At 43.5% G+C, this 21,280-nt stretch overlaps 2 protein-coding genes across 5 annotated transcripts in view; both read right to left on the bottom strand.

The window, feature by feature from the left end:
- Positions 1-1,356, bottom strand: Smim26 (small integral membrane protein 26). The gene is made up of 2 exons (XM_052183803.1): positions 1,163-1,356; positions 1-342 (listed from the first exon to the last, which is right to left on the bottom strand). Exons 1-2 carry the CDS (start codon positions 1,275-1,277, stop codon positions 137-139), a joined length of 321 nt encoding a protein of 106 aa, XP_052039763.1. The 5' UTR covers positions 1,278-1,356; the 3' UTR covers positions 1-136.
- A 1,460-nt stretch (positions 1,357-2,816) lies between these two features.
- Sec23b (SEC23 homolog B, COPII coat complex component) overlaps positions 2,817-21,280 on the bottom strand; it is a 39,033-nt gene continuing 20,569 nt past the window's right edge. For all 4 annotated transcript variants that reach the window (XM_052183801.1, XM_052183802.1, XM_052183799.1 and 1 more), the window contains exons 12-20: positions 20,215-20,304; positions 19,091-19,197; positions 17,455-17,608; positions 14,213-14,290; positions 10,389-10,550; positions 8,519-8,605; positions 7,940-8,095; positions 7,413-7,478; positions 2,817-4,681 (exon numbers count right to left, since the gene is read on the bottom strand). In XM_052183801.1, the coding sequence (XP_052039761.1) occupies positions 4,592-4,681; positions 7,413-7,478; positions 7,940-8,095; positions 8,519-8,605; positions 10,389-10,550; positions 14,213-14,290; positions 17,455-17,608; positions 19,091-19,197; positions 20,215-20,304 (990 nt within the window). In that variant the 3' untranslated portion in view covers positions 2,817-4,591. The remainder of the gene's footprint in view (positions 4,682-7,412; positions 7,479-7,939; positions 8,096-8,518; positions 8,606-10,388; positions 10,551-14,212; positions 14,291-17,454; positions 17,609-19,090; positions 19,198-20,214; positions 20,305-21,280) is intronic.

The following is a 21,280-nucleotide window of genomic DNA, read 5'->3' as shown; positions in this document are numbered from 1 at the left end:
TTTGTTGCACATTATTAATGCCTATTTTTAATAAAGTTAAACAAAATACATTCTTTCCACAAACATGAAATGGAGATCAAGGCATCTATCAACTGCTGAGCCAAGTCCTTGTTTCCAGCATTCAGCAGCTGCTGAGTCACGCCTGAGGGCCAGGCCCACCAGTCCAGGACTTCAGATAGGTCAGCATCCTTTGAGTGGCTGGAACAGGATTTTCTGAATACTTTAAAACTGTTTTCACACTAAACACTTCACGAGGCTCGGCCCTTTCCGTTGCTAAATCGGAGTCTTCACTTGTAGAAAGAGGTATTTCATTCCTTGAGCCATCCTCTTGCTCTTCACAGTCTTAAAGAAAAGAAAGAACCTGAAATTATTAACGTAAGACATCAGTCATTAAAGGCCTGGACATAATAAACCAAAGCATGATTATGCCATCAGATGTCTACTGTCGCTATCTTTCTCCAAAAAGAAAAGGCAGAGACAAAATGGGCAGCCATGATGACCGTGTGCACCTTCAAACCACAAACCACCTTCATGACCAAGAATTTCCAGTAGTTTTTACACAATGTCTTTATTAACATACACCTAACCTATCATTCAAACTCCTACTGCAAGGCACAATTCAATGGTGTTAGTCTATTCGGCTTGAGCAACCAGCACCACGACCGATTTTAGAGGACTTTCAGCCACTCGGAGTCACCTTCCATCCTCTCTCAAGCGATTACACCAACTGACTTTCCAGTTCCTTCGATTTCCAGTATGTTATTTTAAGGTTTAGGGAGTTTCACGCAACAACTGTGACGATTTTAATACTCCTTGGTTGCTGTTAAGGCCTGAAACTGCTTGCTCGCTGCATGCAACAGTCTTAAGGAAATGAGCAGCACTCGGGCTATTGTCCGAGCTTCTAGAATCTACACAGGTGAATTCACTAAGTTCCAGCTGAACACGGGGACAGATTTTCTCAATCAGTAAGGTATAATGATAATAATTAGCTCCTAGAGTCTTGCTCTGTGCAGATTCCATCACCGCAAATTATCTAAGTACCCACTTGCAGCAGTTTTGCTTAATACCTCGGAGTTCAAGTACAAAAGGAAGGTCGCTTCAAAGACCGGGGCAATGGGTGGGAAATGGCAGCTGCGAGGCCGATCTTGTCAGAGAACCCTACCTGATACCTTCTGTTTCCGTGTAAGGAAAAATATCGAGCCCAGCATAGACCAGGCGCCTAGTGCATAGACCATGGACATTCGCCGGTACCACGTTGTGGCCAGTTCAGGACGCATGACTCCACCCGAGAGCCCTAGGGTTCGCGAGGAGTAAGTCCTTCCAGGTGTCCGCCGCCGGCACCAATAGGTCCTAAGTCACTTCCTGCTCCGTCCGCGGTGCATTTTGGGACTTGTAGTCCACAGTTAATCGCGGCTAGGACAAGATTTTCATCAAGGAGACCATAGGTTAGGCGGTCAGCTGGCAGCTGGCAACTGCACTGTGTTGGGGAGCAAGTAGTGACTTGAAACTTCCTCACTTGCAAAGCTGTAATGCCTGTTCTCCATATGTCAGTCAGTATCTGAAATGATGTTTGCAACTCGCTTCTCTCCTATATACTTTTCTGGAACTCTGGGTCCAATTCTTTGAGGCTTTCTTGGTCCTTTTCCAATTACACCCTGTCGCCCACCATTCCGTCATATCACGCTATTGGCTTTTATTCTTCCTCATACAAAGATGCACACATATTTACGAAAATAAAAGCCTTCGATTCCATCGACCGCTTGTCTTATTCATTCACTTCTTCCAAGAATAATTTGTCTGCACACCAGTAAACTAAACAATCCGAGAGCGAGCCTGGGGTGTTTACCCAGAGCGGGCTGGGTAATCCTTCCTCAGACTTGACTTCTAAAGCAACTGCCACTACTGACCCTGCATGCTTCTCGGGTGGGTTCAAAACATTTTCTGCTATCTTTCCTTTTACATTTGTGTTTACCCTACAGAAATATATACCTGTATAACATTTAACTCAAAGGGGACTGTGTTTACATATAAAAGCTAAAATTATAAACCTAAAAGCAACCACATGCACGCATAAAAATCTTTGCCATCCTGGAATGGGCAAAGATTTCTTTGGATATGAGAAGCGTGAACCACAGAATGAAAACTGACTGGACTCACAGTTGAGGAAAGTGAAAAATTTTAAAGTCAGAGGTTGACTTCAGGCATCTTCCTTACTCACACTCTACCTAATTTTGTGACAGGTTCTCTCCCCTGTAGCTGACTCAGCTAGACTGACTGATGGTGAGGACCCCCAGGGGTCCTCGTGTCTCCACTCCCCAATAGCGGGATTACAGGCGCTCACTTCTGTGCCTGGTTTTTCATGTGGATACTGGGGATCGTAGCTCAGGTCTTCCTATTTGTACAGCAAGCAGTTTATCTACGGAGCCATCTTCCCAGCCCAGATGAACCCTTGGAATTCTTACTGATGAGAGCATATGTGTGATACCTCTTTAAAAGCAGTTAGGTTTTCTTTTTCAAGATCTTTCTTTTTTATGTGTATATGTGAGACTGTATGCTACATATTTGTGGGTGCACGTGGAGACCAGAAAAGGGCATCAGATCCTCCTGGAGCTGGACTTACAGGTGGTTATGTATTCTGACATGGGTGCTGGGATCTGAACCCAAGGTTCTCTGGAAAAACAGCAGCGCTCTTGACCTCTAAGTTCTCCCTCCAGCCCCTAAGTTTGAACATAAGACAATCTTACAACCTATTCCATTCTATTCCACTCCTAGTTACTTCCTCAAGAGAAACAAAAGGCTGTGCCATAAGACCCATGTACGGTGTTCAGATACATTTTATTCACAGTAACCAAAGGAGAAACCACTCAAAAATCTGAGTAAAAGTCAGGTTAAAAAGTAGTATACCACTTGACAATGTGTATGAATCTCAGATGGATTAGGGTAAAAGAAAAACAAACAAGACAAAAACCCTAAAAGTAAACAGATATATATAGGGAGAAAGCTGGTCAGATGTCTATGGCCACCACATGGGTTTCATCTAGCAAAATTGAATGAATTGTACGCTTAACTGGGTGAAGATATTGTATGTAAAATCTATCTCAATGAAGCTCTAAGTAGCTGAATAATTGTATTATTTCACACTTGTCTTTCTTCCCACTCTCATCAACTGCTCGTTACCTATAACAACCTTTTAGTCTCTCTAGTCTCTGTTGTATACAAATCCAGACTGTCGGCCTGCTCAGTCCTTCTAGTGTGTAACAACCAAATTCCTTAAAACGTACAGTATTTATGAATGCTGTACACAAGAAACAAACTTTCGTTTCCTCTTCCCTAATTAAGGCAATGATTGCAAAGCCAGAAATGCTGACCCCTCCTCCTCTGTTATTTCACGGAACACCCTGCTCTGGTTTAAGACTCACTTTTCTCTCTGATCCTTCCCGCCACTCAAGTCCTAGTTTGTCCTCCCAGAACTGAGTGCTTCAGCCCCTGCCTGAGGTAAATGAGAGAGCCTTGCCTTGATTTCAAACAGAGCTCCAAGTCTTCATGAGGTACACTGGACTCAGGGGTGCCCACTGAGCAAGCACTCAACTCTGCACTCCCACTGGAACCCGGAAGTGGGACTGTACGGCCGCTGTCTGCCATACCAGTAGCTTGGAGCGCTCTCACCTCATTTTACTGAGAGAATGAATGCCTGGCCAAGACAAGAGAGAGAGAGCACCATATGCTCTCCACAGTTAATTTGTATAGATAGGTCCAATGAGGACATTTCAGTTCTGATCTACTTAAAAGTTTTATATACTCCTCTATAAGTAAATTACACAAAAAGTCCCCCCAAAAAGGAAATATTATATAACTTTTTGACATCTAAAATGTAACTGTTGCATAGTAAATGCTCCTACAGGAGAACAAATATGAACTCAAAAGGTGGACAACTGTCACCAGTCCAGGCAGCCTGACATCCAGTTCGTGTCTTTCAGGCTCAGCTTGGACTCCTTTTCTTCCCTGTGGGGAAGTGAGACTGCTGAGCAGATAGAGACATGCACCAAGACTTAAGGGTCTCATTCCTGGGACCCACAACATAGGAGGAGAGAACCACCGTCAGTATGCTGTCCTCTAACCTTCATGAACAGGAATGTGCATGCTCTCTCTCTCTCTCTCTCTCTCACACACACACACACACACACACACACTCACTCACTCACTCACTCTGAGACAAAATCTGCATTAGTATTATTTTGGCCAACACCATCCTCACCCAGATTTATTTCCTTTATGATCATTAAGATTTAAACAAGCAGCCAAAAATACATAAACTCGATTTTATAGACTCTAAAACATTAAGGTACAAAAAGTAAGTAAACATCTACAATTAGCAGAACATTTATCACATATAATTTCATGTATAGGAAAACAGACAGAGAATACAAATAAATTATAACCTGAAGACATATTATAACCTGAAGACATACATATAAAAAATCCCTTGGGTTATTTATTAGAATCTTCCAGAAAGCTGCATGTTGCTAGGATGCTGTCACCAACGTGAGCACAGTCTGACAGCAGTCTTCCACTTCCAGGCTGGGCTACCAGCCTAAGAGGCACTGGACACAGCCAGCTTCTTCAAGTGATCCATGAACACCTGGAGGCTGACATCGTCTGTCAGGATGGGCGCTCCAGTTTCCTGAAATACAACCAGAAAGGCTTACTGATGAACTCAACAGCCATTTCCGATTCCCAAGCTGCTCAGTGACTTCTGCCCAGAAACACTCACAGGGTCACCTTTGTCCTCACCACGCTGTGTTCCGCCGAGCTAATGCCATTCATCAGAAGCATGTTTTCCTCTACACCTTTCCTGAGTTCCTGCCCACTGAGAGGGCTGAGTATATACCTCTCTATCTCATCACTTCTCCAAGTCCTACAGACCTGTCTGATGTTATCTGGAGCTCCTCTCCAGATGTGAACCCGCCAAGGCCTATACGCCAGCCCCTCATGGGACACACCAAGGCTAGCACCACACCGATCTCTGAAGCACTCTAACAGAAAGGTGTCACAGGCAAGCGAATGAATGACACCACCACCAGATGCTATTTGTAATATCAGAACATGTTTATGAATTAATGTTCCGAGGGAAAAGACTGGATAGAAATCACAGTTTGTAGCAAGATATAAGATTTATAAAGAATAACATGAACATGCCTAAAGTATTTAGTTCATATCACCTAGACAGTAGCTGGAAATAGTACTATGGGTAATTTATCTCTTTCTTTCCTAAAATTCAGTAATCATAAGTAAAAAAAAAGGATGGTGACAGAGGTATGACAATCCCAAAGGTCCAAACCAATTATAGAGCCATAGTCACGGACCAGAAGAGCCACAGAACATTTTTCTAAAAAGCAATAGCTTTATTAATTTCAGAGAAAATAAATGTTACTGCAGAGAAAAGCCACAGAAGGACACAGAAGGACAACCCACTAAGAAACATAATTCTAAATATGTACACAGCAAACAGGGCTGCAAGGCACTTGAGGAAGGAACTAATGAAAGAACAGAGGAAGAGATAAACCGAGAGTGAGGGCTGGAAAAGCCATCCACACTCCAGTAGAACGACAAATAGCTGCTGAGGACAGATAAGAACGTGGCAGCAATGCCACCAACTGTGACCAGACTGAAGTAACACTGACAAAACAGGCCAAAGAGCTGCACAATACACATTCATTTCAAGTGACTCTGGAATGGAAAGCAAAATGGATCATGTCCCCAGATCATAAAACAAACTTCAACAAATTAAAAAGAACGGAAATCATACAAAGTATGTTTCCCACCAAAATGGAATCTACACAAAAATCAGTATGTACAAGCAACAAGGAAAACTCTGCATAGTTGGAAATCAAGCAACACAGCGAGACGCAGCAGCAGCAGTGCTGACAGGGAGAAGCATCACACTGACAGCCGCCTATTTATTCACTAATCACCCACTTGTTTATTTACTTTCCGTGTACAGTGTTTCACCTGCATGCATGTCTGTGTGCCTGTGCGTGCAGTGCCTCTGGAGGCCAGAAGAGGGCACTGGATCCCACAGGACTGGAGTTAAGGATGGTTGTGTCCCACTGTATGGCTGCTGGGAACCAAATGGGATTCTCCCGAGGAGCAGCCAGTGTTGTTCACCCCAGGCCCACACACCAACCATTTAAGCTCTGTGAGCAGAAGAAAAGAACTCTAAAGTAAACAGAAGGCAGCATCGGAACAGAGGTCAGGCAGGCTGAAAACAGAGACAAGAGAGAAAGTCAGGGAAATGAAGCACTGGTACCTTGAGGAAAAGTAAACTTCCAAACTCTAGGAGGCCAGGGGAAGAAGATGAAATTGACTAATATAAGGAATGAAGCTGGAATGTGACCACAGAGTCTATGGACAGGTAAAGAACGCATGTGTGTGTGTGTGTGTGTGTGTGTGTGTGACATTCTAACAAAAATGACTCCCCAAAGCACACAACTACCAAATTATTCAACATGGACAAGATAATTTGAAGGCCCTTGTCACTATTATAGAAAGTAAATTAGGAATCCACAAGACATCTCTGTTTTGACGGTTTTACTGAAAAATTTTAGTAAATTTCTCAGGAGTTAGCCCCAGCATGATGGTGCATGACTTTAATCACAGAAACACTGAGAAGATTACTAAGTGGCAAATGTTAAGGTGTGCCAGGTAGCAATGGTTATGACAGGCTCACCACAATAACGAAAATGCCTATCACTGACAATATCCTGACCTTAATATTGAATTATTATTTTTCAGAATGTAGCTATTAGTTGAAAAATTAGTTTCAGGGGATCCCTTTGTATAATTATGATTTGATTTTTCGGAGACAGATTCTCAGTTTGTAGTCTTGGCTAGCCTAGAACTCAGAGACCCACTTGCCTCTGCCTGCAGAGTGCTGAGATTAAAGTCACGCGTCAGCCATGTTCAACTCCTTGTATTATTTCTTATAACTGCAGATAAACGTACAGCTATCTCAAAAGCCAAGTGTAATTTTAAAACATTTTAAGGATCACAGAAAGAGAAAGAAATTTGGGGAATAATTAAGGAATGGAGTCAGGCTGAGAGCGAACAGAAGGTATTAACAGGGAGCAGGAGGTGCCATATAGCCAGGAGCTAGAACGTGAGGCCACGCTCCACGTGCCTGAGGAGAGCCGCAGAGGCCACGGCGGTGCATTCTGCCCCGAGCACAGTGAGCGGTGTGGAGGCGGCCCACCTTGGGAGCACCCCACTCACAGCACAAGTATCTTACTTGCACCCACACCACCTGCAAAATTCTAAGCCATTCTGTCCCAGAACCAAAAGTCCAGTTTATAGGCTCAAACAGGCCTTAATGAAAAATAGATGGGCCTTCTCCCCAAATACCCGACAAGTCTTACCTGTCCCCAAGCATACAGGTTATTGTGTGTCTGAGATGGGTTAACTTTAGACAACAGGAAACGAGCCTTTAAAAAAATTTTAAAAATTAAAAATAATATTAGTGTACAAAACAGTAAAGATTTTACATTTCTTTATTTAAAATTACTTTTTTTTTCTTTTTAGAAATCTATTGCTTTTATCTTAAGCCCAGGCTCCCCACCTACAAATGATCCAGAAATATTGGTCACCTTATACTTTTGCATTAGCATATTCATTTAACAAGTCACCACTAGGCATGACGAGGCACATGTCAGAGGTACAGGTATGAGGATCAGAGACCAACCTGTACTACTACATAGTGAGCCTTGGGCCAGCCTGGAAGTGAAATAAACAGTTGAAACAAAACAAAACTCATTGCTGAGAGACTATCTATATGAAAATGTATCCCACATAAAATTGTAAACAGCCTATTTACATTAATAGCTAAAAAATAGGTCATGAAACAAGAACAAAAAAATCCATCAGAGCTAGAACAGGGCTCACCCACCTGACTGCCGCCATGCTCTGTGTTGATATAACGTGGCATTGGGAAGCGTGCTTGCAGAATTTCTTGGGCATCATCCAGTGGTGCCTGCAGAAGGTGCTTGAAGTTTTCATACTCAGGCATGTCCTGGTATCCAGCCTTCCGCCACTGGGCTATGGTCTACACCAAAACAAACCAACCCAAACTGCTGTTAGGCACTGATTACAGACTTCACTAACACTTAAGACAGTTTTCCACTAGCACGATCCAAAGCAGGTGAAAAAGTCTATGAGAGTTGGTGCTACCTGTCCACCTGACTAGTTCTAGGATGACCTAAAGACTGGCCTCTAGGCACCAAGCCTGATGACTGAAATTTGGCCCCAGGACCCAGTGGTGGATGGAGAAGGCAGCCTGCTACAAAGTGTCCTTTGACCACATTCATGTTGGAATGTAACTACCCCAGGACCAAGATGGTGGAAAGACAGAAATGACTCAACCAAGCTGTACCAGAGTCATACAGATTCACAAATATATACACACAATAAACTGAAGTAAATAACAGGGGAAAAAAAGAGAAAAAAAAGAAACTGATTACATCCTTACCTCGCCAAGATAAATGACAATTTGGAAGAAAGTATCCATCAGCAGAATTCTGTCAGCTAGAATGCTACTGCTGTCCAGGAGCACAGGCTATGGAAAAAGACAGACAGCATCGGTCATCCCTCTACACAGTCGCCCCTCCAATCCTACCTGCACAGGTCTACAAACCAGCTAGGAAGCCATTTGCAAATGGTTCCAGCACAAGGCGTCCCCCTCAGCACACAATGCTACCTTCCACTCTCCAAACTGCTAACTGGTAACTCTAAATCTCAGTTTTGTAGAAGAAACAAGCCACTGACACTCCATCAACTGTGGAGAGAAACTGATGCTATCTCGCGGTCCAAAAGTCAGAACATCATTCTGAGCTTCCTCTGTTTTGTGCAAGAACTACTCTTAACCAGCTGATCCCTCAAGTCTCATGAAGCTACAGCTAAAATGAACAGGGATGCCTATTTGGAACACAGAATTTAATGCAAGTTTTTAAAGTTTACCACAAAATATATTTCATTACGATTTTTATTTCAATAATAAAAAGTAACTTGTACTCATTTCAGAAAATCTGTAGCTGAAAACAAGAAATACTAATCTTTTGGTTTTTTTCCACATTCTTTATTTTTATAGGCTTCTAGTACATACAGCTTAGAATTTATTTTGTTCTTGTTACTTATCTTAGTTTAAAACTTTTATTGGGTTTATTTGCAAGTTGGACAACACTGCAATCTGTAAGTTTTTAAGGTGTTTTCTGTGGTCCACTTGCCTCACCCACAGCTCTCAGTAGAGCCTGTGAGAGCCAGAGCAGTCTCACTGTGTGCCAGCGGGCTCACTGTGTGCCAGCACAGTCTCACTATGTGCCAGCAGTCTCACTGTGTGCCAGCACAGTCTCACTGTGTGCCAGCACAGTCTCACTATGTGCCAGCAGTCTCACTGTGTGCCAGTGGCTCTTCCTCAAGCATCCTTTCACTTCCTCCTCACTGTTATTGCTTTCCACTCCTGCATGTGTCTCAGATGGTTTTACTTCTGCTCAAACTCTACTCCACAAAGGTTGAAGGCCTTTCTCCACACTGTTGGTCACAGGGCATTCTTTACTGTACTAAAAACTTTCTACTTTGATTTTTTTTTTTTTACTGTGTAACATTTTAATATTTTACATGTAAGTTATGTGTTTCTTAGACTACTTAACTATTTTCCTCCTTCTGAGGACGTAGATGGCCATCGATTCCTCTTCTTCCATTGTTAGAACCTGGGCCTCGTGCATTCGAGGCCAGCTCTCTCCCAGCCCTGAATTCTCTTGAAGTAGTTCATTTTCTTTTTTTCTTTTTCCATAAAACTCTCTTTGTATTCATAGTCACATTTCTCAGATACTTCACACGGGTTGGAATTACTGGGCAAATTATGCAAACTCATAACATTGTGGGGTTTTTTTAAATTTTTTTGGTTTTTTGGATTTGGTTTTTTTGAGACAGAGTTTCTCTGTATAGCCCTGGCTGTCCTGGAACTCACTCTGTAGACCAGACTAGTCTCGAACTCAGAAATCCGCCTGCCTCTGCCTCCCAAGTGCTGGGATTACAGGTGTGCGCCACCACCGTCTGGCTAACATTGTGGTTTTTAAGGTTTTCTGTTTTGCTTTGGTTTGGTTTGGTTTTGGTCTTTTTTTAGTTTATTTTTACTTTCCACACATCCACACAAAAAGCTTTATCTTTTGACTTTTCCTACTTTTTTTAAATACTCAAAAACAACATAAAGTTACTATAAACGCAACGTTTTGTTTACCATTCTGCCCTAAGACTATATTTGATGAAGGAAAAACACAAAACCAAAACCCCTCATAATTAGGCCATGCCATTCTGAGAAAAGCATGGACGTCCGGCCTTACCTCTGGAGGCCCATGGAAGGAGTAAGAATAGAGAATGGGCTGGATCATAATGAGGGACTGAGTCAGATCCTGCCGGGCAAAATGGTGTCTATAGTAGGACGACTCGTCAGGACTGTTGTTAAACACTTGAAGAAACGGAGATCTTCTCAGATGGAACATGAACTGCATTCACAAAAGCAAAACAAAGGGTCAGAGGAATACATCTGTGGCGCTGGACACTCAGAACTCGGATCTCTACTCTGGATCTCTAAAGCATGAGCCCGAACACAGAAAAAACTGTGTGCATTCACAGAGACACAAAGAAGGTGCAGCAGAGCCAGCGGAAGAGGAAATAGAGAGCGCCCTTCACTGGACACACAACTCAAGGTAGGTTTTGCTCATTTTGTGACATAATGATCTTGGTGTCTGGCCTCAAACCTGAGATCCTCCTGCCTCAGCCCTCCAAGTGCTGGAATTAAAAGTGTGTATGACACACTTTTGGCTCAGTGTTGGGATAGATTATTGTGCACTGTGTAAAGATTGTCTCTGTATTATTCAACTGCTGATCTCTGTCCCCTAGAGAGTTGAGTGCAGACTGGACCTTGGCATTGTTACTCATATGGTTACATCGTATTTTATAAACTCTGTATTCCTCTCTCACCTCTTATTAGGTTTAATAAAAAGATGATGGCCCATAGCAAAGGCAGGAAGTAGAAGGTGGAACTTCCGGTAAGAGAGGAACTGTGAGAGAGAGTCAGGTGTGGGAAGGGAGGATTCAACAGGAGGACAAAAAGGAAGCAGCAGGTCCAGACTGGAGGAGAGGTAACTAACAGGCCACATGGCAGAACTTAAGTTAGAATAAAGTTTCATGAGCTACCTGGGAACAAACCAGCTATAAGGCTTAGATATGCAGCAGTCGTTATAGCTCAGTTAGATAGAAAACATTATAGAGCCTGGTACACAGGAATGTGAACATGTTTATAGCACACAATTATACATTCCAAATGGGCTAAGATGATCAATTTGAGGCTAGAGAGTTGCTGCTCCAAGAGAGGATGTGGATTTAGCTCCCAGCACCCAGATCAGGTGGCTTACAACTACCCATAATTACAGGGGATCCACTGCTCCCCGAAAGCACTACACTCTTAACCACCACTTCTACACATGTTAAATTTTTTTTTAGAATTATTTATTATTTAATTTATGTATATAAGTACTCTGTAGCTGTCTCCAAACACACCAGAAGAGGGCATTGGATCCCATTACAGATGGTTTTGAGCTACCATAGTTGCTGGGAATTGAACCTAGGACCTCTAGAAAAGCAGCCAGTACTCTTAACCACTGAGCCAACTCTCTAGCCCCTAATTTTTTTTTAATAAGTTTTTGCCTGCATGTGGTATATAGACCCGTACGTGTGGCCAAACAAGTGTGTATGTGTACCTGTGAGTACATGGATGCGGAAACCTCAAGGTATGACCTGGGTCTTTCTCTGTCACGCGCGGCTTTTACTTATTGAGGCAGGGTCTCTCATTTGAACCAAGAACTTGCCAACAGGCTACCCGAGTTAGCCAGCTTGCCCTGGAGACCCTGACTGACTCCTGAGCACTGAGATTTCTTTCTTAATTTTTTAAAAATTTTTATTTCAGCCAGGCGTGGTGGCACACGCCTGTAGTCCCAGCACTTGGGAGGCAGAGGCAGGCAGATTTCTGAGTTTGAGGCCAGCCTGGTCTACAGAGTGAGTTCCAGGATAGCCAGGGCTATACAGAGAAACCATGTCTCGAAAAACCCAAAAAAAAAAAAAAAAGGAAAGAAAAAGAAAATTAAATTGAATTAAATTAAATTAAATTTTTATTTCATGTGCATTGGTTGGTATTTTGCCTGGATGTTCGTTGTCAGTGCTCCTAGCTGCTCGGCCATCTCTTAAGCCCTTACAGGCTTATTTGTAATTAGGAGAGCAGGGATGTGCATGAGAGGGCAGGTGCACTCAGAGGCCAGGGGTCAGATCTCCTGAGGCTGGAGTTACTGTAACTGCGAGCAACCTGACATAGTCCTGACAACTTAATTCCTCTGGGAAGAATAGTGTAATAGTACACACTCTTAACAACTGAGCCGTCGTCCACCCCTTCCAGGTAAGGTTTTTTTCTTTGTTTTATTTCTCAAGACAGTTTCTTTGTGTAGCCTTGGCAGTCATAGAACTAGCTCCATAGAGCAGGCTGGCCTTGAACTCAGAGATCTGCCTGCCACTGCCTGCCAAGTCCTGGGATCAAAGGCACAAACTACCACCAACCCTTCGCCCAGATAAAATTTTTTAAGATTTATTTTATTTTTATTTTATGTGTGTGCCTGTGTGATTGTATGTCACATGTAGGCACACAATTAGGCCACAATAAGGTGTGGGTCTTAGAGCTAAAGCTACAAGTGGTTTTGAGCCATTAAATGTAGGTGCGGGGAACCCAATTTAGGTCCTTGAAAGAGTAGCAACTATTGAACAGCAGAGCTATTTATCCAGCCCCCGGCTGATATCCTTTTGTTTGCTTTTGGTTTGGTTTTTAAAGAGCTCCCCCATGAAGGAGCAGAGTCTGGAAGGCACCAGCTGCGAGGGCTCTTATGACTTTGTCTACGGAGCATGCCAAAGCAGCAGTCGGGAGCCAGAGAGCCTAGGTCACAGTCCAACTCAGCCAGTCAGCAGTGGGGGTGACTGTGGAGAAACTACATACTTTTTGGTGCCTCAGTTTCCTTACCTGTAAACTATACAGTTAGGTTTATTCTCAAGTGCTTATTCTGCAAACAGGAATGGCTGCTGTGGTTACTCTAAGAACCTTAATTTAATATTTGGAACCTTAGGATGCTGCTATGTCTCGAGGCTCATTCTTATAGACAGTTTAGAGTTAGCCAGTCTGCCTGCCCTGCCATCAGGGCATCACTGTCCTCTCTGTAGATCTGACCCGTATTCTACCCTGCAAGCTGTCCTTAACTCACTCACTCACTCTCTCTCTCTCTGCACGCGCACACACACACACACACTCTCTCGCGAGCACGCTCTCTGCACACACTCTCTCTCTCTCTCACACACACACACACTCTCTCTCTTTCACATACACACACAATCTCTCACGAGCACACTCTGCACACTCTCTCACACACACACACACACTCTCTCTCTGTCTCTGTCTCTCTCACTCTGTCTCTCTCTCTCTCTCTCTCTCTCTCTCTCTCTCTCTCTCTCTCTCACACACACACACACACACACACACACACACACACACACACACACGCCCAGGTCTGCTGGAAGAGAGCCCAGGGGCACTGGAAGGTGGAGCCTCTGGTGGAATCCAGTGGATCCAGGGGATGGGAAGACCCAGAGAAGCTTCAGATCTGCCTGCTTTCACACTGGCTTTTGAGGGAGAGTAGTCCATGGAGAGGATTTCACAGCTTTAAAGAGATTTTAAATCACTACTCTGGACCAATTCTTCCCTTCTAAAGATGAGGTATCGAAGAAACAGAGGTCTCAGCCCTCACCTAAGATCAGCAGTAGCAGCAGCAGCAGAGCCAGTGCTGACTCTCCACCCTGACTGGCCAGCCCAGAGCTCTTCACACTACTCACCAACTGCTCAGATACTGAAGACCTGAACGTCCCGGGACCCAGATATTGGCTGTTTACACAATACAAAGCACTAGCCAAGTGCTATACACTTGGTTGGCATCAACAAAAGTTCAGAAGAGATGGAATAGCCTGTTACTATATTTAGTCTCAAACCATAAGTCTTCCTTTTCTCCCAAACATAAAAAGTTAAGTTCTAATCATTTATTCTTTTGTAATTATCTTTATAAACACTTTGTCTTACCTGAGGATACAGAGAAAAGGAGTCTGACAATCTGAAAGACGTGGGGTCTTCTTTGTTATACTGCCCGAACTTCTGACACTATTGAAAGAAAATAGTGAAAGAGGGTCTAAGTTAGTGTCACCTAGAAAAGTCACAGACTGGGGCTGGAGAGATGGCTCAGCAGTTAAGAGCACTGGCTGCTCTTCCAGCAGACCTGGGTTTTGAGGGAGAGTAGTCCATGGAGAAGATTTCACAGCTTTAGAGATTTTAAATCACTACTCTGGACCAACTCGTCCCTTCCAAAGGATTCCTAGCACCCACATGGCAGCCCACAACTGTCTGTAACTCTAGTTCCAAGGGATCCAACACTATCACAGAGATATATGTGCAGGCAAAACACAGGTGCAAATAAACTAAAGAAAAGTCCCAGACAAAGAGCTATGTAGTGTGTTTCTTCTCAGGAGTCCTAGACTAGCTTTCAGGCATGAAGGGTAGACAAACCACCAGGTCTTGTTAAAACAGATAATTTGCATGCTGGCCCTAGATTTACCCCCAGAGTTTGAAGGGGGTGGGGGTTTCTCTAGATAGGCCCACCACCTGGATCCACCCTACAGGGTCCCTGAGCTGGAACTGAACTCCCTGGAATATCAACACACACTTCTAGCTACTGAGCTATCTCTCCCACCGGACTTTTTGATTTTGATTTTATATAGTTGTTTCATAAGGTTTCAGGAGTTCTTTCATCTTCTTCCGCTCTTCCATTCCTATTGGCACTGCCCTGTCTCAGCTACTGCCTTATGCCAGAAACCTTTCCCCTGTAATTCTCCTTACATGGTGATGCAACTTGTACACACAAGCACCATGCCCACCTTACTCCCTTCTTAAGAAGTACATGCAAGGGGCTCAAGAGTTAAGAGCACCCATTGCTCTTGCAGAGGACCAGGATTTGGTTCCTAGCATGCACAAGGCGGCTAACAATCATCCATTAAGTCCAGTTTCATAAGATCCAACCTCTACTTCTGATATCCACAGGCACAAAGTACACATGTGGTGCATTTCTGTGTATGCCTGTGTATGCGTGTGTGCAGGCACAGGCACACACACACACACAAGGAAAATATTCATTCATATAAATCTAAAAGAAAAAATTTTTAAAAAATCACATTTAAGTCTCTCCTTAAAGTTAAGGGAGAAATAATCAAGGTTCTTTATCTTCCCGGCCTCTGCTCCCTGCTCCCAGCCTGCTCTCCCGTGATGACACCTTCCTGTCACCAGAGCTGAGGGGCACAGCTGCTGCCACCTCCACAAGCTGCCTCATGCTGGGCCTACTGACCAGACTTTGCCGTCTCTCCTATTTTATAAGAGGATCTGATTCAGGACTGACTTCCCACATGAAGCCTTTGCCAGCCCTTAGCACTGGTCATCAAAGAACAGTTTGTTTGAAACTCTGACACTCTGAAATGAGTAACTTTATAAGATGCAGATAAGGGTAAATGTGGAACTGAGACATTTACCACACCTCCTTCCGGGTGTTGATCATAAACACAAGCTGAGAAGGTTAACTGCACGGTATATTGTCAGTTAGCTGTTTACAGCCCATATGGCTCCAACTCGCCCTTTTGTCTATGACATGGATATAGCCCTTAAACTGCTTGGCCAGCTGCTGTGATACAGAGCTTTGTCAACAGAGGACAATGCAGGCAAGGTCAGCTGCAGGGTCCTCGTGTGCTCATGGATTCCCTGGGGCTGCGATGCTAGAGCACACGCAGCCAGGTGAGACCCCAGCCCTTGTGTGCTTCAGGTAAAAATTTCCTTGGGAACAGCTTTTCATAGCCTCCAAGATGATAGACTTCATCTCATTCTAATGAGTTTCTAACAAATTCCTTGGGTATGACACCATGACAACCTGTGCTATCAGACTCAATGAGCTATGCTCTTCTACCTAGGTCTGATTGGCCGTGGGAGAGGGCATCTTCCTTTGGTTCCTGTCTCAGCCCTAGAAGTAGGAGCCATCCCTTCTATCTGCTAGTTATCTATGTAGCTCTGGCTGTCCTGGAACTCGCTTTGTAGACAAGGCTAGCCTAGAACTCACAGATAGCTGCCTGCCTATGCCTCCTGAGTTCTGGGACTAAATGCATGTGCCACCACCGCCCACACTCTTCACTTGACAATCAAGCCTTCTTTAGTGGACAATCTGCCTTCCCTGGAACCCAGGGCTTTTTATCAGTTAGACAAGCCCCGCACCACCCACTCACCACCCTCAACCCCAGTGTATTGTTTTTTTTTAAGATTTATTTATTATATGTTTATGAGTACACCATTGCTCTCTTCAGACACACCAGGAGAGGGCATCAGATACCATTACAGATGGTTGTGAGCCACCATGTGGTTGCTGGAAATGGAACTCAGGACCTCTAGAAAAGGAGACGGTGCTCTTAACCGCTGAACCATCTTTCCAGCCCACCCAGTGGTTTTTAATATAAAGTTTTCCCTTTTAAATTATTATTTGTGTTTACATGGGTTATAGTTTTGTTTTTCAGACTCAACAAGGTTTCAATATGTAGCTCACCCTGGCCTCAAGCTAGTGGCCCTTCCTGCCTCTCCCTTCCTTCCCAGTGCAGAGATCATAGCCCTACACAACCACACTTGGCTTCTTCTGTCTGTTTTCTCTCTCCTAATCAGACCTGGATAAATAAAGTATTTCCCCGAACTTGGTGTACCTGGACTCCAATTTATAAAGCCACCTTTTGATCTCCTAGAATACAGGGCCATAGCAATCAGTAGTAACTCCTCTACTCAGTTTTTATCACCCACAGATTTGTACCACTCCCCAAATTTCCATGTTGCTTCTTACACATTGCAACGTCGGCCCTCAAACGAAAATGAACATTTAACACTTCTTTCATATTTAATGTTTCGCTAAAGTGAGCAACTGTTAAATTCTTGCTGTTTGACTACATAAAGTAATAAGGTTTGGGACTGGAAAGGAGTCTCAGTGGTTAAGAGTACTTACAGAAGCCTGGGGTGCATTTTCTATCACCGACACAGCAGTTCACAACCTCCCATAACTTCAGTTGCAAGGAGAGTCAACCTTCTTCTTAACTACACAGGTTCCTACACACACTTGGTGCACACACATACACTCCAGCATGCGCACGTACAAGTAAATAAATACTTTTAAAATGTAATAGGCTTAATGGGAGTTTCTTTTCAAAGGTAGAAAAGCCACCAAGACTGAACTCAATGCCTTGCTCCCTACTTACCAGTCTGATGAGTTGTCGATCCAGCCACCGGAGCACATCAGGCCCCTCCTCTGACTCTGCTCGGAACACTCCAAGTCGTGCCATCAAGACTGCCGCAGCCTCCTGGTCAAATGCTGCCTCTATGTGCCTCAGCTGACTTTGTGCATCTGCCCAACTGACAATTCCAGAGTTCCAGTGTTAGCGCCACACTTCTGACTGGCAACTACCAAGGCTAGATCTCCACTCTGAGATCCTGTTCCACTGTCCAGGACAAGGCTGCCCTGAATTTTTGTTAAGGAAGTTAGCCAGTCATTTTAGTCACTCTCAGGTGCTGCCTGAAGGCTAAAAGCACAACAAAAACTTTCCCATAGGGCTGGAGAGATGGCTCAGAAGTTAACTGCTCTTCCAGAGGTCATGAGTTCAATTCCCAGCAACCACATGGTGGCTTACAACCATCTGAAATGGGATCTGATGGCCTCTTCCGGTGTGTCTGAAGACAGCAACAGTGTACTCATACATTAAATGAATAAATAAATCTTTTTTTTTTTTTTTTTTTTTTTTTGGTTTTTTCGAGACAGGGTTTCTCTGTATAGCCTTGGCTGTCCTGGAACTCACTCTGTAGACCAGGCTGGCCTTGAACTCAGAAATCTGCCTGCCTTTGCCTCCCAAGTGCTGGGATTAAAGGCATGTACCACCACTGCCTGCAGGGCTCCTTCTTTCTGAGATGAAGTCTTTTTTTTGAGACAGGGTTTCTCTGTGTAGCCCTGGCTGTCCTGGAACTCACTCTGTAGACCAGGCTGGCCTCAAACTCAGAAATCCGCCTGCCTCTGCCTTCCAGAGTGCTGGGATTACAGGAGTGTGTCACCACCTTCCGGCTGAATAAATAAATCTTAAAGTAAAGACACACATAAGTAATAGTTCTTCCTTACTATCTACTGAGGACAGATCCCAGGCCCTCCCTCCCTCCCTCAGATATGATGTCACTGATATAAAATGGCATAGTTCCCCTGGGCATGGCAGAGCATGTCTTTAACCCCAGCACTCAGGAGGCAAAGACAGGCAGATCTCTGATTTCAAGGCCAACCTGGTCTACATAGTAATAAGTTCCAGGCTAGCCTATCTCCAAAATTAAATAAATGACTGTAGATATAATGTCATGGTATTCCTAAACATCTAAATAGATTGTCCTACATACACTCACCGATCTCTATATTACCACTGACAATATAAATGTTATATAAGTAGCTACTATACTTTATTGTTTATGGAATATTTTTTTAAAGTCCCTACATGTTCAATACAGATGTAATATCAAACAATATTTTCCATTCCAGTTTGGCTAAATTTATGGTTATAGAACAGATGGATACAGAGGGCCAACTGCACTTTTCTGTTTACATCTTTAACAAGATGCATGATTTCTTTATCTAGCAAATAAAACAATAAAAAGTAATTTTCAATGAACTATATTGCTCCTGAAGCTGATTTCTTCTTGGTAGCTGTGTAAAGGTTCACCTGGTTGACCAATAATGGCTTATCAGTGAGTGAATGAGGAGCCAGAACCATCTAAGGAGCCAGAAAAATAAACTCAAAGCAGCTTAAATGCTCGCAGGAACCCCATCAGCCTTGGTCAAGAAGAAAGAGACACGACACTCACTTGCGGGCAATGGTGGTCACTCGGATGCGCTTCTGAGTGCTGGAATGCTGATATTGTGTGACAAACTGGATGGCACCTCTGCCTCCCTGGGGAATCGGGGCATTGTGCTGCAAGGTGAGAGGCCACACATCTGGTTACTGTCTCAGGCATGACGTAAACATGGCCCTTCTTTTTTTTTTTTTTTTTTTTTTTTTTTCGAGACAGGGTTCCTCTGTGTAGCCCTGGCTGTCCTGGAACTCACTCTGTAGACCAGGCTGGCCTCGAACTCAGAAATCCGCCTGCCTCTGCCTCCCAGAGTGCTGGGATTACAGGCGTGCGCCACCACTGCCCGGCAAACATGGCCCTTCTAAAGCACTGAGGTTCTTGGTACATTTTCAAGAGTACAATTAGGACCTACATGTCCTATGGTATCATGGTATAGAACTCTTATCTAAAGGCAGAGGGGAGGGGGAGAAGGACGAACATCAGCACATTCAAATAAACTGGGCTGGCTATGCAGCTCAGTGATAAAGCACGTGCACATAATCATGAGGCTGGGGTCAGTCGATGAATTAATACTGAACTCTTTAGAGATGAAAGACACAGTTGACGCAAGTTGCTCTGAAACATCAAAACTAAGCCAGGTATGGTGATACACCTTGATCCCAGCACTCCAAGTATGGACGCAGAAGGACCAGAGGGTAAAGCCACGCTGGTCTACAAGACATTATCTCATCTCCCCTCCACCACAAAAATACAAAATAAAATGGAGATACTTAACAATGCAACTATAACCAAATAGATTACAGAATCTAATTAGCAGTTATATAGGTGTTAAGTGTACAAGTCTATCAACTATTCTGTAATTTTTTTATAACAGAATCTTGAGGAAAGACTAATTCTCTCAAACATTCATGAGTTATGGTGGCTTAGAAAAGTCAGTAGTGTCTCAGGACCTTGTCAAATCAACAGTAAAGGAACAGAGACATTTGCTGTTTGATTCTAACTAAGTTCTGGAGGGAAGTTTAAAGAGCACACCAAATTAACACAACACCTAATAGGCTACCAAAGGTGTACCAGGAAGGAGACAGCATACTTCCTAATAAATCAGAAGAGATTCTAACAATAAGAAAACTGCCACGCACCTGATTGACAACTTCAAAGTAGATGCCAAGAGTAGATGAGGGATCCAGGCCACAGATCTTCCACTGACTTGTGCCACCGACACCGAGCTCCTAGGATGAGATGGGAATTTCAAAAAGACACATATAGAAAGAAACCCCAAGGGAAAGCAGGAATTAAAAGCACCAATGAGCAGGGAAGGTCACATTTGGACCTTTGGTCTGAGCTAAAACTTTAAATTCTAATAAAAACATTTAGAAAATGTGTAATTACAAACCAGAAGGTGTCTTAATGTTTACATTCACAGTACTTTTTAAATTAAACTTTTTATACAAGTACTCTAAATCATTTTAATACATCATATATGTAACATATACACAGCATATAATATTGAAGTCAACAAAGAATGATGTCAATGTTGGGGAAGAATACTGAGAATTAATTTGAAAGCTGCATTTGCTTTTTCCATCATTATTAGAATAAAAGAGAGAGAGAGAGCTGCAGATCAATTAGAACCATATGGACAGACAGAAGCTTTAAGCAGATTCTGGTTTTATCTTTAAACATAACTTTCATTCACAAGCACAGGGAGGCGAGTAACAGCTTAAATGCCACTGTGCAGAAGCAGATGCCCCAAGCCCACAGATCCTCTAGAGAAGATACTCAGCGCTGCCTTCAACATCAGTGTCTGGAAACAGACAGGAAACCGAAGGCGAGGGCTAGGGTAGGGTTTGAGAAACAAGGCTGTGGGACTAAAAGCGATGGTGCTGGGACTGGCAGTAGCCATGGAGAGCACTTAGGAGCAAAGTGGGGAGAGAAAGCAGGTTGGGCGTTGTATTAGATGCTGCTGTGAGATTACTGGTCATTTTCTCAGATTTGACAATGAAGAAATGGTGCAACACCCTTATTTTTAGGACATACACACTGCATTACTTAAGAACCAAGTGTCATGACATCTGAAAATTATTTCCAAAGGTTTCTGTAAATAATGTTGGTAAAGCAAACATGCCAGGAGATCACAACTACACACAGTGAGCAAATGCGGCCACAACAGCTATGGAATGCCAATACCACCAGTAATGCTAGAGG

This window comes from Apodemus sylvaticus, chromosome 5 (genome assembly GCF_947179515.1).
Source record: "Apodemus sylvaticus chromosome 5, mApoSyl1.1, whole genome shotgun sequence".
Taxonomy (NCBI): Eukaryota; Metazoa; Chordata; class Mammalia; order Rodentia; family Muridae; genus Apodemus; species Apodemus sylvaticus.
This window is presented reverse-complemented; position numbering and strand designations above follow the sequence as displayed.